We start from the raw sequence: 17912 nt of genomic DNA, 5'->3' as shown, positions 1-17912 counted from the left end.
CAATACTAATTGAGCGCTGAATTCACTTACCGAGTAATCATATGTGTTATACATAGCTCATTGAAAAACACTCTATTTGCAATCGCGAGACAACATATACCAGGACCAATATATGGACGACTTGATTTGCGGCTAGGATCAGCAGCTTACCTTTTCACCAAGAAAATTTCAAAGAAAATTGCTGTACAGAATGTCGACTCATTCCTATGTTATACCTGCCAGCGGTTAAATTTTGCTATTCTGATAAACAAAGGGAAATTCTCCGATAAAGTTCAACGAACATCAGCTGCTTTGAATTTGGCTTCTGAAAACAGTAGGTGTCAATTCAGCGTTGTGCTACATAAAGGTTGAGCGCAAACTCTTGCCTACTTAGATGGACTTATTCTGAATAACAAGAGCTCCCAGCGTTTTTTATATATTCTTTGAGTTCATTTCTTTAAATATGCAAATATTTCGAAACAACAAATTGCAATGAGGTTTGTAGTATTTCATATGACCGGTGGGTAATGATTTAAACCACGTTAATAAACAACTCAACATTTGACATGCATTTTAGCCTGAATGCTGAAAAACACAAATGCATAAAACGAGTTCAACTCTAACAATTGGTTCTCGAATAAAGTCGAGAAGAGCTAAGTTCGCATAAAATCTTTAAAAATTAATGAGTGCACTGTTTCTATTGGCAAGTACATTTGTAATTTAACCACAAATCTTTCCTTGTAAAGCTAGGCCTATTCGCAAAGTCAAGACCACTTAAGTACTCGAAGTAGTTTGAAGAATCATATTAAGAGCTACAAATATTCTTATCTGTAAATAATTATCACTAATTTCTAAGTTTCTGGTGACGAACTCTCTGTAATCCTAAAACGAGACCTCACAAAACAAACTCATGAGCAGGTGTTCTGCCATTTTGCACCTGTCTCGTATTACATTCCGTTTCTTGGCAACTGACCTACAATGGCTATTCTCATCAGACTTTTGTTCTTCCGTGAATCAGAGAACTGAGCTTGATGCTCATAATGAGGTTGGCTAAAGGTCTAGTTTTGCTGACTGCATGAATGTATCGAAGGGGAAAATGAAAAGTGTTATAGAAAATGTCAATAGAAACAAATAAAGGCTTGAAAATTTAAATTTCATTCTAAAAAACTGACTGGATATTAGGCAAATCAGTTTCTCAAAATACCCGTGTACAAGAAAGCTAATAGGATCATATACCCTTCAAGTACGATTTATGGACAGCTATGTCATTTTCAAGGAACTTGGGATGACTTGTTGAATCTTATATCAATCGATAAACATCAAAACAGGCAAATCGCCTGTATGAACAGATATCACAAGTCAATCAAGTTAATAGTTTGGTATCAAGACTCTGCTTAAGGTACCATATTCATGATAGAGTGGCACTTGACGGGTCTATCGGATATGAAAGTGGAAGCCTATTCCTTGCTGTTCATCTTTTAGCATCCCGTAGGCATCTTTGACACAAATGGCCAGTGACACAAATTTACACCGGTTTGGAGAAACTGAAAATCAAAATCCAGAATAATCATTGCTACCTAAACCACTTTGCTTAAACAATGTAAACATCGAAATATGGAAAAGATGTAACAGGCTTCTTTGTCTACGATTATTCGAGATTTGAGACGCATTGAGACATTTAAAAATGTCACCAAAGAAGCAAGTCAAGGGAACACAACTGACCTAGACAAATGCTTTGTACTTCGCACCAAGCTGTGGCAATGCTTTGCGATAGAAATTTAAACTGATTAATTAAATAACCATAGGAGACCATGAATAACTCAAGCAATGGGAAGACTAACAAAACATCTTTTCCAATTAAAAAAGTAGCTGGAACAAAGCTATGGTCGTCTGTTTGCATTTCCTTCAAGCATGAACTTATGGACAAATCCTAATTGAGCAATCAAGATCAACTTAACATCTTTCAAGACAGAAACATCGTATGAAAGTTTCAATTTTGTTTACATCCATATGGCCAAGGTCACATGATTAGGTTCATTAAAGTTGGCGGCAGGTCGATCAACATTGATGCATGAGCTTAAATTCTTTATTAAAAATTTACGACGGAATACTCAGAGAACAGAACCTCAGCTGAACTTAACAGGGACAAAACATTATAGAGTAAAGTATTTTGAAAAAACTCTTGCCATATCTTAGTTGAAATTCTTTCTCAATAAAATCTATCGACTCAGTGATGAAGTACGTCACATTTCATATTATCAATTTGAAATGGCACATCGTCACATTTCAATGATTCTAAACATTTTGCGAAAAAATCGAGCATACAATTCGTAGTAACATATAATTTTCCGCAGACTCAAAGGTGCTCGTTAAGTACATAAGTTAACCTATGGAAAGAACTACATATTGCTTTTGCCAAAGCGGCAATCTTAGACAACTTAAAGCTTTGCCGCATTGTCCTTAGTACAATAGTTGGATCCTATCTGAATTTTCGTCCTTCAAAAGTACAGGTTTTTCTTGCAAATGATTACATTAGAAAAATTAAACAAACGATAACCTTCATTAGAGAGGACAGGTATTGAGTTCCTTTGATTACAAAATGTCAAACAGCACTTCAATACAACTATATTTGCTAACAGACATTCTTCACAATGATGAAGAACAAAGTCAGCAGTGATTGCCTAATTCCACCGGATACCCTGCAGAAGAATGGCGCAAACTATGGAAACCAAGATCAACGCCACCTGAGTTAACACACGTTTTTTGTGCAAGAAAACAAATTTTACGCCAGAACTGCTGCTTTATGAAGCTGAAGAGGTAAAATTATGACCGAAATATTCTGGGAACTAAATTAATTGGAAAAGGTTCCACATCTTAGAGGTCCGGTAACATTATAAAATGAAGTTTCTTGTGGCTATCACTATAGTAATGCAAATTAACCAAACATCAACAATAACAATATTAGAAATTCATCTTCAAAACAAATATATAATATGTAAGCATCGTTTAAAACCGCTTTGGAACTTCTAAACTTATAGGTGCAAAAATAGATATAAAAAAAATTATTTCTATGAAGATTCTTCGTAAATGCGTATTTAGTCTCACCTCCCAATGATCAGGTTGCTCATCTAAAGAAAGAAGCCTGAATCCCTCCTCAGGCGATAGCATCATCACATAAAGAGCTGCTTTAAGCTGGTCGATATACGACCTTGCCAAACTATACTGCAAGAAGTCTTAACAGCAGGTGATCAACACAAATCCAATGAAGCAAAGGCTTGAAGGTTTTTTTGCAATGTAGATATAACACTGAGTACATGGATGTTGAAACCATAATAACAAAAACTTCCGCAGGCGTACAATGCGACCGGGCCTCAATATGAAAAGGCTGACTGAATAACCAAAGTAAACAACAACAGCATCGTCACAATCAGAGCAACTTAGTGTAAGATCGTTCCCGTTGCAAACAGACGGTCCCACCTTGAAAGGTAAAGTTCATCGAAGGCTTTGCTCCAGCCTAACAGGTGCTTGGAGGAGTCGATGGTAAATGTAATGTTGAGCGAAAATTCATCTTACTTTAGCACCCTTAATGGACAGATTGAGCTAACCAGTGCGACAGTGTAATATGTGGATTATGTACAGAAATAATCTTTGATTGAAAAGTTTAACAGAAACCACGAAGAAATGCAATCTGTCATTAGCAGCTGAGAATGGGATAAGATTTGAACAATAGCAATCGATGCAATCCACATTCGCGCGACTTAACTGCATTAATTAGATGCTACAGTGATATAGCTGAAAACAATCAGGAAGCCTGCGCACAATTCACTTCAAAGGATACTCAAGGCCATTCTGGATGGCATAGCAATTCAAATACAATTTTATCGATCACTTTTTAGTTTGCCAGCAGCCATGTTTATCAATATCAGGGTCGACGGAAACAGGAGGGGGGGGGGGGGGGTCGAAGCCCCCCAGTTAATGTCAAACTGTATTATACTTCCTTCATAACAATGCACTGAATGATTGATTTGTACAGAATATGTGGAGAATAGCTTTATTTTAGCACTTCTGACGTCTAGACCTCGTCAAAAAAACAATTAAAATAATCGATTTCAATGTTTGAGTCAGTTTTTCCTTCCACAGAATTACTCGGGCAGTGAAAAACATCGATTCTTTAAACCGTGGCTTAAGATAACAACCTCGTGAAAATTTAATGGCTTTCTTGACATTAGATAGGTCAAATGCATCGAGAATAAAGTTTTTTGGCATTATGTGTTAAGATAGGCTTATGTAAAGACAGTCAGGCCGAACAGCTTCACAATTCAGAGATAAAAGCTGACAGTACATGTGAGGAATAAAATAAAGGATGGCATAATTCAACACAAGACAAAGAGAAAGAAGACAGAAGTTTTACTTATTTAATAAACCAAACCTTTTTTCATTTTCAAATGAAAGAGAAGAAGATTTTTTGGATATCTATATGTTAATGTAAGGCTCGATGGTGTGATTACAAAAAGGATAAAAATGGATAGTGAATTGATTAAGAAATCTTAATAGGATGAATAAGATACAAATCTCAGCGCTGTCATGCTTTTAAGGTATGAAAAATATCACAGTTGTACTAACTAAAAGATAGTTGTACTAACTAAAGGAAATACTTGACAGACTCATACGAGCCAACATGAAAAGATGCGAGCTTCCTGATTAGAAGAACATGACCTTAAACCTGTCATTTTTCCAACTTGATTTGGCAATAGAAAATATGAAACAGAAGTATGGAAACTGTGGAGCAAAGGAAAAATGATAATAGAACCAGGCCACGATAAAGCTCGGTGAGATAAAAATTATGACTTGGGACTCATTTATTGTTTAATCAACAATAGAGATTGATATATAATCAAACTATACGAAGCAGGTGTAAATTATCTGAAAGCATAACAGCTACATTAAATCGAATCATAAACTACGTAAATGCTTTTAAAAAAGCGACCTTAATGCAGAATTGGTAACTAAAAAGATATTTTTCAAAGCGGTTTCTATGTGGCCTGTAAATTTTCACAAAACTCGTACATGAACTTTATTACCTTGAGGAGAGGGGGCTTGGGAGGGGGGTTAGGGAGGGGGGAGTCAACCTTTCCGGAGAACACCCAGTATATTTAATATCATTTAATATCATTATATCTGACATAAGGATGCATTTTCATCATATTGTGAGGTAGAAGTTTTGGGATTTTTTAGTCTTCTTTGAAGCTTAAAGTAAATTTTATAGGGGATCATAAGGTGAGGATCTTCGTCGTCTTATTCTTTGAAAGACTATTATTTCCCTTTAAATACTCGTCAATTTCACATCTCTATGTGTTGAAGGTAAAGACCTGGAGGGCTCGTAGACAGTAATAGGGGTACTGAAAGCTCGAATCATCATGGAACAGAGACATTGTAAACATGGCCACTAATTTTTTCGAAAACATTTAACGGCACAGATGTCTTGGCAAGTTGGGAAACAATATTTTTTTAAATATTTATCAAATCAAATTTCAGTTAGAGCCGTCTGAAATGAAGCCCAGTAATATTAACGAAGGAAAAGGAAAAGCATGTCGCAAAAAAACGAGTGATTGGAAAGCCATAGAACAGTGAAGAGAGTATAACAGAACGGTTGCTAATTTTCAGCCGCCTTGTGTGCCCACAGCCAATGCTTTGCATAAAAAGATTAATAGGAGTGTAATTGCCGCAAAACATAAAAATAAGGAGTAAACTTAGGTATAAATACAACAGCATATCAATAGTAAAACGCATATGGTGGATTTTGGATCCCACGTTGCTTGTTCATTGAACAGGCTTGAGACAGGTTAGCAATAAAAATATCATAGATGGCAAAACCAGAACCTAGCTTCTATTCTGATAAGATGCAGCACTCGTAGATTAAAATATTGGAACGAGATTTGTCCGAAACTCAACGTCAGTTAAATCATGAGCAACGAGAAACATAAAGCTGAACTCAAGGATTTGCTCACCTTGGCAAGTTCTGCTTGCTCTTTTTTTCTCCGCAAGAAAGGACTTGAAAAATCCATGTCAACAACGTAATTTATCAAGGTAACTTTGGAGACTTTGAATTGTATCCAAGACGGTATTATACACGCAAAGCAGTTAACTATCCGCTTAGCAAGGCTTATAGATTATGCATATCGAGTAATGTTTCTATGGCCAACTGTGTTAAGGCTATTCGGTCAATCGTCGCATAATGTATTGTATTTTAAATTTCTCGACCTATGCAAACCATAACAGTTAAACTCTACACTGGGGGCTCCACTGAGCGTAGACTTGTCATGTTTAGAAGATAAAGCAATGTTTGCACTGAATCGGCATAATTCTTAACATGATCAATAGGAAAAGGACGAAGAAAAGTCGATCTGCCTGACATTGCGGTGCCAGCCACCAACACGTGAAGGGAAATGGGTGTGATCAAAGCTTCCTCATAGGCTGCACAATTTTATCCAATTGAAGACACCCACTCACGATGGGACAAAGTCAATTCGCTAAGAAAAAGACTTGACGCATACACTAAGTGAATTTACAGCCTCGTTTTAGAAATTACAGCAAACTTCATTGTACGACATTATATAAATCAGATTAGGATTTATCATCATACTTTTCGTCTTGGTACAATTTTGCATACTGTTGGTGCTAATATTCAACATTTTATGACGAAGTAAAGTTTGACATTTATTCGGTTTTTGAACTTTCTAGGTGAAACTTATATTTAAAAAATATTCAGTTTTACGTCGTCATAAACTCAAAATCGTATGCACCAACATCATCAAAACTTAAAAACAGGCTAAAAGTTTGGTCCTCAACCTGAAACTGAGGTTAATAGTTAATAGTTTAATTCAAAAAGTGTTTTCTTCAAAACGAGGGCTCAATTTGAATTTACCGGTTAATCAGCTTAAAATGTACATCCGAAACTACGCATAAAAAATCAAAATATAATAGTGAAAAATAGTTTATGCCGAATCTCCCAACCACATAAAAACTTAGATGTGAAATAAGTGGATTCCTTGTCAGTTTGAATGGGATCGGGGAATCCCCATCACCTAGCTCGCCTTTCGAAAGCCTAAAGAAGTAGAAGGCTGAAATGAAGAACGTTACTTGATATCATATCAAAGAACGTCTGTTCAACTACATTCTTCATCGCTGTATAAATCCCCCACGATTGTGTGATAGATGTGGCCCCAACATCATCAACATAAATTTAACAACGCGGCGTGCAATGTTTGAGTTTATTATGACGAGTTCATTATGAAAGTTGAAGGCTGAAGTTACAACTTATGTAAGTTTAATCTCAATTTTTTATTTAGAGGATCAGTCGCAAGGGCTTTCATATAGATTCACCATCATGATTCAAATCATAAGGATGAGAGGTATGAGCATCTAAATACTCTAAAGAGATGAAACTTTCGCGGGAAGAAACGTTCGCGTACGAGAGTCGCCAAAGTTTATTCTCGGGAAATATCCAGAGAACTTTGCTATTGACCCTGTTCGAAATTTTGATGAGGAATCATTGTTTTTAACGAATTTCAAAACTGTTTTCGTTGTTTTGTTGGAATTGAGTGGCATAGCAATAGAAGAAAACCTAAGTTGAATAGAAATGTTTATCGCACGAAATTGGAAAGTTTATTCGCGCGAAAGATTCTATTTCGCCTCTTTTGTGAAAGTTAATTCCAAAAAATTCGCGCTTTTCTTGATTCGCGAAACTTTCTTCCTTTGAAGTAGACGAAAATCTTTCCAAATAGAGGTTAGTATTATGATTTCTATCACTTTAATTGTTATTTTACAACTGATGTCATTCTGCTACTGTTGATGCAAACCTAACTTTAATTTGAATTGTTAGACAACCAAAAACGCTTAGAAAAACACTACCGACTATTGGAACGGTAAATACAATCACAATATTTACTACGCCGACAGGAGTATGACATCTTCAGGTGCCTCTGAACATTAACAAAGGCTAGAAATATATATTCTACGCACAAATTAGTTATTAATTGTTATATTCACAAAAGCTCTCCTTACTGGATTGCGAAAGATTTAAGTCTAGTTTGCAACAAAAACAAAGCAAATTTTGCAACAGAAAAAGATATCTTAGACTCACAGAGTGGATTGTTTTCATCCAAAACGCGACTCATATGAGTCTTCTATCCAAGGGCCCGACTCCAGGAAGCAAGGCGAACGCGATTTAAGAAAGCCGATAACGGAATGGATTGACGAAGAAATTCTGCTACGCAGTGTTGGTAATTATTTCAGACCGCAGTTAGTATTTTTAGAGGAGATTGATGGAAATCCGCTCAAGTTACCATGGGATAAACTAAATGGAATAGTTTTGCGGCATCCCTAATTCCTATACGATGGTTCAATCCTTTTCTCGAAAGCCGGGTCACAAAAGACGAGAGGGCTTTTGCATGAGAAATGTTCTTACTGGTATCAAGAAAAGAAAATTTACCGGTAATCTGGAAGAATTCCGGTATTTTAAAGATGGGTTATTACATTCTATATTTTTACATTCTCAACAACATAGATTTTTGCTTTTCGATTCTCTAGACAGAAGTTCTTCTTCTTCGGCTTCAGTTTAGCTTTCATGATTCCGATGTACTGTCGTTAGATTTCCAGTTGATTATTTTGCATCTTGGAGGAGTATCGTTTAAGAACGCTAGCCAGTCATCCAATTTCTTTTGCAAAGGTCTTTATTCAAGTTTAGTTGGGCCATCCTTCCTTTTCTCTCACGGACTATAGACTCTCGTAAACTGACAGGGCATGCCAAGTTATATCTTTCTAATAAGGATGTTCCATCTCAGTTTTTCAATTACTTAATAAAGCGCTTTATTTTCAATTTAGCTTGCCCAACTAACCTGTGTGGTTTTCAACTGTATCTGTTTGGTCCATAGCTCACAATTATTCAAAAATAAACTTATTGAGTATACATCGAACTTCTTATCTTTCAGTAAAAAGCCATCCATTCTGCACATTATGCGTCGGAATGTATGACGTCATGCTGTTGGATATTAACATTTTTATCGATTGATATATGATTGCACGTCTGGCAAATAGCTTGCATTTTCTCAAATCCTGACTAGCTAGCCCAGGCTCGTAATTTACTAACAGAATAATCTGCATATTTTGAGCAAAAAATCAAGAACATTGCATAAAATCTTAGTATCATGAACATTGCATAACATCTTAGTTGCGAAAGTGTAAAAAACACGGCTCCAGCACGTGTTGAATTTCTATGTTTTCCAGGTGTCAAACAAGCCAGCTGTGTTCTTGAAAGTTTTGCGTCATACTTCGTTGAATGGCTTTCCAATCACATGGCAGTGGTGTGTTTGCAACATGCTTAGGTTTTAAGCATGATCGAACAGTTTCTGGCTGATGGCATTTTGGCTTTAAAGGCTGCATCGTCACACATTGCAAAGATCATGTCTTGTCGATCAAAACCAACGCTTGTCGATAAATCTGACTTTGTTAATTTTCATCGCTCAATTTAGGTAAAGGAAAACTCGACAAATTTGTAAATTCTTTGCTATCTGTTGTCAATAAGCTTGCATTTAATGTATTTTCTGTCAATACAGCTTATTGCAGTCCTTTACTCCTCCAACAGAGCAAAGATGTAATCAACAAAATTTTAATCTAACTTGTTTCTGTTAACTTGTTTGAGTCTTAAATTGCTACAATTCAGCCTTACGTATGGTGCAATTTTCTACCGATGCTTCGACTCTATCTATAGACCAATTCGACTTACGGCCTCATTTTGAAAAATTCTTCAAATTATTTTGTACAAAATTTTTGACCTCAGATTCGGATTGCGAGCAATGATTTTAGTATACTTGGAAGTTTTCATTATGGAATTGCTCACGATATTGATTTTATGACGACAAAAAGATAGAAAATTATAAGGGATTTGACCGTGATTGGCGACTAGGGAGGTAAAGTTTCCCCCCGAAAGATTTTTGCGGTCAAATCTCTTACAAGTTCTCAAATTTCATTTCTCCGTAAAATCTAAAATACAAGCACAAACAATATGAAAAATTGTATCCGGCCTAAGATTATGGTGATAAACCAAATTTGAGCTTTAAAAAGTCGTATAATTAGGTTAGGAGAAATTTTCAAAACGAGGCTGTAAGTCGAATTGGTGTATTGTGTACAGATTGCTAATGACCAATAACCAATTAACCAATAACCATTAACACTCTGAAAATCCAGTCACTATGGGGGATTTAAGACATTGAAAGACCAAGTCTTGAACAAACAATAATTTTCGTGATTTTCAACTTCATTGCTACATAAACCTAATTCAACTAAGTTCTGTCTTTTACCATTCTGCATATTGGGGTTTTTATGGCATTACATGACAAGTGACAAGATGTTGATAGCGGATCAGCATCATATTAGGCCTACATGACTCTTTTAGACTCTAATCACCACAATATCCAATTCATATTTTGCTAATCATCCGGAATTTACCATTCATCTCCTGTAAATTCAGATGCACGAATCCAGGTTTTGAGCACGAACGAAAGGCATGAAAAGCCAGGTGTTAAACTGCAAAATTATTCATACGCAGTTTTTTTAGAATCTAAGCATTGGACAAATACTCAACTACTTAATTTTTTAGTTGATTTTACCAACAGCTGAAGAGCAGGCTTCTAGAAAGTAAAATAACACACAAAAGCATCTCATAGCACAAAATAAAATAAATGAAATAAAATAGAATAAATAAAATAAAATATCATAACATAACATAACATAACATAACATAACATAACATAACATAACATAACATAACATAACCTGACAAGACATGACAAGACATGGCCTAACAAGTTTCTTAAGGTTCTTAATTTGGGTACTTTGGGTTCTTAATTTTCTTGTTATCCTAGGACTTGTTTTTCAAAAAGGGCTTCTTGTAAAGAAACTGCGTAGATATCGGCTAACACTAGCATAGTGTTATCTTTTTTCAAAGTTGTCCTAGAGAGATGGTCTAGTCTTTGCTAATGAATGAAACTGAAAAGAAGTTACCGCATAAAAGCAGTCTGTATTCATCAGATATCAATCGAAGCGATAGTCCATCTATAGAAATATATGTTAAAAACTAATGTGTTTGATGAAATCGTTCGGATCTTCTGAACGTGCGACATGATAAGATTTTTGGATTTAACTTTCCCTTTCCTGTGGCGGAAATGGATTTAACTAAAAGGCTGAGTCGTGTTTTGGATTTTCATTAATACCAAGTCGATTTTGGGATATTCTCCTCAACATCGGTGTCTCAAATGACTTTCAACGTCGTTTCATGACGTTAACACTCCTTTTGCAACTTTCGTGGAAAAAATTTCCGATTAGGCCTTTATCATTTTTTCTACCAAAAACAGTTCTATTCAAAACCTAATGGCCCAGATTCAGTTGCCTAAGCCCTTGGAAGACTGCCATGACAAGGACCAGTGCGGCGGTTACAACTGCTCGGTAACCAAATCGTCACAAGCCATAGTATTTATGGTCTACCAAAGGATAACACAGTTTTATTTACTTGATTAAGCTCACCAATAAGCAAAACAAAAAAGAGTACTCCTTTGGAAGCAACGAGATGAGCGTGTTTTCTACTTAAGTTTAGTGAAAAATCCAAATACTTCTCTAAGCAAATATTTATGTACTTAAATGAAAATTCCCTTTTCTATTGCTAAATGAAGTGGAAACTTCCACGGATTCCGTCTTCTCTACAAGGCAGAATAAAAGAGCCTTTGTGTCTAAACTGTCTACCAACTGCCTTGTATACAGATTTAATCTATTTAAAATCTTAATACTCGCACTAAAAGAGCTTCAAAATCCTCATTTCTTTTCACTTTTTAGAAAGATGGTGCTTTTTCATTTACCATAGTTCATTTTCAGGGTCCTCGTGCAAATTCACTTGATTATTGTAATTGCTAAGTACATTTAGGCCAAACAAAATTGCACATCCAAAAACTGGACAACGATAAAACCTCAAACTATTTGAAGTCTAGCACTTCAGAAGAGCGTTTAAGAATTTATCTTACTTAAAATCAAAATTACTTACATCAAAATTCATAAGGGAGTTATAAGACATTATAAGAGATATATGCGTGCAAGTTTAAAAATAATATTTATGAGTTCTTGTGTTATAAAGTAGTGTCATGAGTAAACAACAGCTGAGCAGGTGCTTTTAGTTTATAGAAAATACATTGACAAAATACCTTTTGTATCCATAGACAAAGATAATAACAATAAATATGGACACAAAAAGGCAAATCTTCTTCACAAAAATTAACCCACAAAACTACTTTACAATCAGCATGTTTAAGTAGAACGAAAGGTAGCTTAGCAACTGATCAGTTTAGGAAACCAAGGACTAAAAAATATCAGCCTTGCCTGAAATTTACAATTTTGATTGACGTAAAGTTCACTTTAGGCCAATATTGTTTTGGAACAGTCCTTTGGGTTAGACCATATTTAAGCAAAAACATGCAAACAGAAATTCTACAGAATAATACAAGCATATTATTAGAAGCTCTTAGCTTTTAATTCTGCCTTTAAAAATTCACAAAATTTGCAGAAGTTAAATGGAATTAATGTGTCTGGCAGTTTTTTCAACCCCAAGGTTTCTCTGAATATTTTCAAATTCTTCAAATCACTCAAAGAAATTTTGGCCAATATGCTGATTGTGGGGCAAAATTGAAACTGGGGTAAACAGGCTGTGGAGCATACTTTCATTTAAAAATTGATATGAAAAAATTGTTTTGATAAACAAACCAAGAAAACCATTTTATTCAGCACTTTATGTTATGGCAAAATTCTTCATTTCAATGAGTGGTTATAATTTGTATCAATTAAGAAAAAATTTAATAGATAATTCATAAAGATAATACAGCAATGATAAATGACCACAAAATAATTTAGAAATATATTACACTGAAATTATTGGGGGGGGGGGGATTCCTGAATAAAAATCCACCTATAATCAGCATTGGCTTCGAATTTTTATTATACACAAATTATAATACCAATAAATAGCTAACTTACATATTTATAACAAACTAATTCCCCTTTGTCGTGTAAGGCTATGAAAAGCTATCAGCAAAGGTTTCCGGCCTAACTATACACTTCAAACCATTCATAGTCCCTTGGTGGTAGCTTTGTTTGTTTGATCGGAGTAATAGCTTATCGAATTTTTGAAATATTGTACATTATAAAATCTATGAATCTTGATGATTAAAGCAATGAATTTAAAAAAAACCTGCTTTAGAAAAATCATATTCAAATTAAAATCATGGTTTCATCCATTAGAGATAAACCAAAAATACAAATAAAAGGAATGATATAACTATAAAAAAATGGTGGAAAACAAATCAAAATAGCACTATTTATATCACAAACAGTCGAGGGAAACTTAATCGATTACAATCAACAGAAGCATCAATATATTCTTCTATTTCTATGGCAAACTTGAAAAAACAGGAAATACTGGATGATAGGAGGGTCACCATTGGTTGAGAACTATATAAGCAACTGGGCTTGTTCAAGAGAAGCAAAGAAAAAGGTACAAATCTTTCCAAGAACAATAGAAATTATAGCCCTGATCATATTGGTACATCATACAGTGATATGGTTTTTGAATTTGACAGAGATTCAATTGCTTGTGTAAAATATTTAAATCTTAAATGCCAGTCTACAGAGTATGGCAGTTCTCAATGAGATCTTTGTATGCTAACTAATTTCTACCAACTTTTTCTGCATGCAAACCTTCTTTCTACTATTCAAATAGGGTGCAAAAAGAAATTTTTTAATAATGCTATTATAGTTAATGTGGTGCGTGATATCAAATTCTAGCATGCAGCATTGCATTGACTTTGTGCATGTTACTGTCATACTCTGCATGCATATATCTGCCATACTCTGCAGACAGACCACCATGGACACGTATCAGATGAAAAATAAAACCTACAGTTCACTCGGAACATGGACAGAAATATTAACAATTCATGGATCATGAAATGTTATAACTGTGGCTAATTATATGCAACCTGTTTGGACATGGACTAATCTGTTTAAAACTTCCCATAAATTGAAGCTATTGTATAATTTCTAGTCTTTTATTACAAGAAATATTAAGTTAAAACTACCAATGGCAAATTAATGCAGCCAATGACAGACTCAACAAAAATATGACATTATGGAAACTTTTCTTTTTAGAACAGTTAATCTTTTAAAAATATTGAGGCACAAAATAGGTGGAAATTTAGGAACTGACAAAGAATAATTTCCAAGCTTAAACTTCAACAGCAGCTTAACTTTTTGTTTATCTGGGTATTTTGAGCAAACAAGCCTAGTTTTGAAGTAGTTCAAACACAAAAGTTTGAGTTCTGCTCATCATCATCAAGCTTATAATTTGCAAAGATGTTTCCACAATGAAGAAATATAGAAGCAAAGATGTGCCTTTTCTCAATTCTTACCAAATTTTCACATTGTGTCACTCAAGAATGAATTAGGAAAAATTTGAGTCTCAGAATAAAAGACCCAAAAAATATTGAGGCTGGGCAAGGTTTAAGGTATTCTTACAATAATGTTATTTGGTATTATTGGTATTATTTGGTAGTTTGCAGTTTTAATGCAGTATGATAAATATTTGGGAAATGCATACATCTGTCAAGTCAAACTCAATACTTGAAATTATAGGTGGTGAGAAAGTGAGTGGTAGAATAGACTTTAATGGGTGCATTGTAGGCTGAATAACATCACACAGGAAAATGCAATGTGTTTCACAGCAAGAGCATTCCCAATCAAAACACCTCCTAAATGCACTGCCAGTATGCAAGTTGTTAATTTCATAAAGTTATGAAACAAAAATAATTTAAACACAGGAACCAAATCAGTTAAAGATCCTGTGCTGATATCTTGAAGAAGCCTGAATAAATGCCACTATATATTAAAAAGCATACTTCGATTCCAAATTTAGATATTAATAATTAAATATTAATTGTCTGAGCATATGTTATGAGTTTTTTATAAGAGAAGGGTCCGCCTAGCGAGGTTCTTTGTGGTGTGCCAAACAAGATGTGATTTACTCTGTTTACGTCTAACCTTAGAAGTCCACATGACTCCATTTCGTCCACTGATGAAATCAGTACAAACACTAAGAGATACTTGCAAACAAAACAACTACATGTACAACGAACAAGGTGTCAACATATGATAGGGTGGTCTATTGACTATCCCAATTCACTTGCGCATAAACACAACTAAACACGCAAGCTGCTAAACAGAATATGGTTAAAAAGTCCAATTGAACTACCATGACACTCGTCCTCCTACCGAACATAAAATTTCTTAAAGTCGAAATATATTTTCCTCCTTAATACTATTAGACTTGTCGCAGGAATCTTACAAATTCTTAAGGGGTAATCTTTTCTACAGCATATTAATTTGTGTGTTTTTGAATGGCGTCATGACCGATTTATTTGGATTGCAAAATAAAAGTTTACGAAGAACGTGATGTGGTATTTTTCTTGCGACGAGGCTACTAGATGTAACTAGCGAAACACTGGTTTAATTTTGCACTGGCATTCCGCTTGGCCAACCAAACAAACCGGTGCACCAAGCACAAGCATTGACAAAAGTTTTGCTTCCTGTTGTCGAGAGGAGATCAACACCAGCGAGAGATTGCGATCTCTTGAAAAAGCTGAATCGAAGTACCAGTTAATCAAAACAGTAATGAATTATAAGCATTTATCAACATTAAACTACTCACAGATTCCGATTTGGATGTAACTGTACTCGACATGCTGTGCATTTTTATCAAAGCGGAGGATTTCCCATGTCCTGAAGATTTGTTTCGCTTCTTTAACATTCTGCCCCATTTCTGTAAAAGAATTTATGATATTAAACATAGCAGCGTGATCACTCGATATTAAGCAGGCTTGTTGGATAATGCATTCCATTTAATAGCAGATGCTATTATTTAGGCCATAAAGGAAAGCTTGGATTTGTCTTAAGATTTGTTTAGGATTTTGCTACGCTTCCATGCTCAAGATACCTGTGACGAGGAATGATCCAGGTTATTCTGTCGATTTGTCTGGAAATTATTGTTGAAGATTTCTTGACTGAAATCGCTATTTGTCTTGTCCTTCGCCATCTGAAATGATGTAAGTCAACAAAAATCATCTAAAAGCTTTTTCCATCGACTGGGCAATGCTTTTCCCCGACATCAATTGCTTCGAAATCATTCTTTATGCTGAATTTCAAATCATTTTTAAATTGTTTTCGCGTACTCAGTAGAAGAGCCTGGAACTAGTCATCCCACTGTTCCCATTCAACTCAACAAATGCTTTGGAAATCCGCAGCTATCATAACATACTTGATACAATAAAGTTTTTCAAAGGCGTTTTTGGCGAGCAAATTACTCAAAACAACCAGATGTACGAACGCAATCCAAAACTTATGAAGATGATCTAGTATATATCCAGTAATCTGGAAGTCGGGCGTAACTTGACATTATAATATTACGTAAAAAGGACTTCAGAAAAAAATCAATAACAGGCTTATGCTTTAGCAGGGGTGCAAATGATGAAGCCGCATGGGGTATTTAAAAATTTAACGCAAGCTTCAAACTTTTGAGAATTCTGAGCTTCATATATTCGAAGATATATCTAGATTTCTTTAAAAAGATCGTTTTTATATGAGGTTTTATCGTTTATTTACGTTTAGTTTTATTAACGTATATTTTTGGGCGACATTGAAGGCATGAAAAGCGACGCCAAAAATCATCCAAAACATCCGTCATCAAGTGACTGAAATTATTTTGGTATCATTGGCCATGAATATTGCAATTTTGCAGGAATAAGTAAAAGACAGTTGCAGCACAAGACGTTAAGGACAGTTGCAACATTCAGTCAAATTTGCAAGGGCGAAGCTAAAGAAAATTGTTAGAGTGGACAGGCCCATAGAGCTCTTCTACTGTCCTAGATTTGCCGTCAAAATAGCAATATATCGGTGTAATTTTTGGGAATAACACAACGTTAACAAACTCCTTAATACCATTTGAAACCTTAGGCCGTTTGAAATTTTGCAAAGAATTTTAAACAGGAATTGAGTGTAAAGTATTATACCTTGAGCCTCAGTGTTATCGATCCACCATGGACTCCGACGCAGGTTGGAAAGAAGAGGGGCCAAGAAAAAATAAGTAAGTAAGTAAGTAAGTAAGTAAGTAAGTAAGTAAGTAAGTAAGTAAGTAAGTAAGTAAGTAAGTAAGTAAGTAAGTAAGTAAGTAAGTAAGTAAGTAAGTAAGTAAGTAAGTAAGTAAGTAAGTAAGTAAGTAAGTAAGTAAGTAAGTAAGTAAGTAAGTAAGTAAGCAATAAATGTTACCAGTTTTGAAGTTGCAGGGATAGCATAAAGTTGCATGGATCAACATATATTGTTTTCATAATGGTACCCGAGGGCTCACAGAATTAAAAATTCTTAACTTCGTGCTCAGAGGGGGATATTTGCCCCTAAGAGGGGGGACTTGTTGTACGAGGATTATATTCATACCCTGTTAAGGAGAAATAAATAAAAAATTACTGATCTTAACAATTGTTTGTTAGTTTGCCTCCACACGTTGGAAGCTCTCAGTCACCCATTCTGAAGCATTGAAGTGTCCACATTGTTTGAAATCACAGCATGCTGTATGAATTAGAGCAAGTCCTTCAATACTTCACTTATTCTGCGTAATTCCTACCCCAATTCACATCTCTCTTCTCCGCCATAGGATTAGCTTCTAGAGTATTCTCTCCAATTAACGGACATTCTAACAGGCGGACACCTCTGATTAGCGGAAAAAAATTTTCACCGACTATTTTCTGGTCAAAGTCTTATAAAAATCTTTAACCGACAATATTTTTTGCACA

General features: G+C 35.0%; 1 protein-coding gene and 1 long non-coding RNA gene across 3 annotated transcripts in view; one reads left to right on the top strand and one right to left on the bottom strand.

The window, feature by feature from the left end:
* Window positions 1–16318, bottom strand: part of LOC135681453 (voltage-dependent L-type calcium channel subunit beta-2) — a gene marked incomplete at its 3' end in the record, with an annotated part of 30307 nt that extends 13989 nt beyond the window's left edge. The window contains 2 exon segments of one of the 2 annotated variants that reach the window (XM_089111722.1): window positions 15779–15889; window positions 16064–16318. In XM_089111722.1, the coding sequence (XP_088967848.1) occupies window positions 15779–15889; window positions 16064–16162 (210 nt within the window). 2 annotated transcript variants of the gene reach the window in all.
* On the top strand, window positions 22–10695 carry LOC135681456 (uncharacterized). The gene is made up of 2 exons (XR_016144447.1): window positions 22–313; window positions 7329–10695. It is a non-coding gene; the product is annotated as an uncharacterized LOC135681456 (long non-coding RNA).
* Window positions 16319–17912: the final 1594 nt, after the last annotated feature.

Source organism: Rhopilema esculentum, chromosome 12, assembly GCF_057945365.1.
Source record: "Rhopilema esculentum isolate cy_ngs chromosome 12, ASM5794536v1, whole genome shotgun sequence".
Lineage (NCBI taxonomy): Eukaryota > Metazoa > Cnidaria > Scyphozoa > Rhizostomeae > Rhizostomatidae > Rhopilema > Rhopilema esculentum.
Note: the sequence above shows the minus strand (reverse complement) of the source record. Positions and strands in the feature narration are given on the sequence as shown.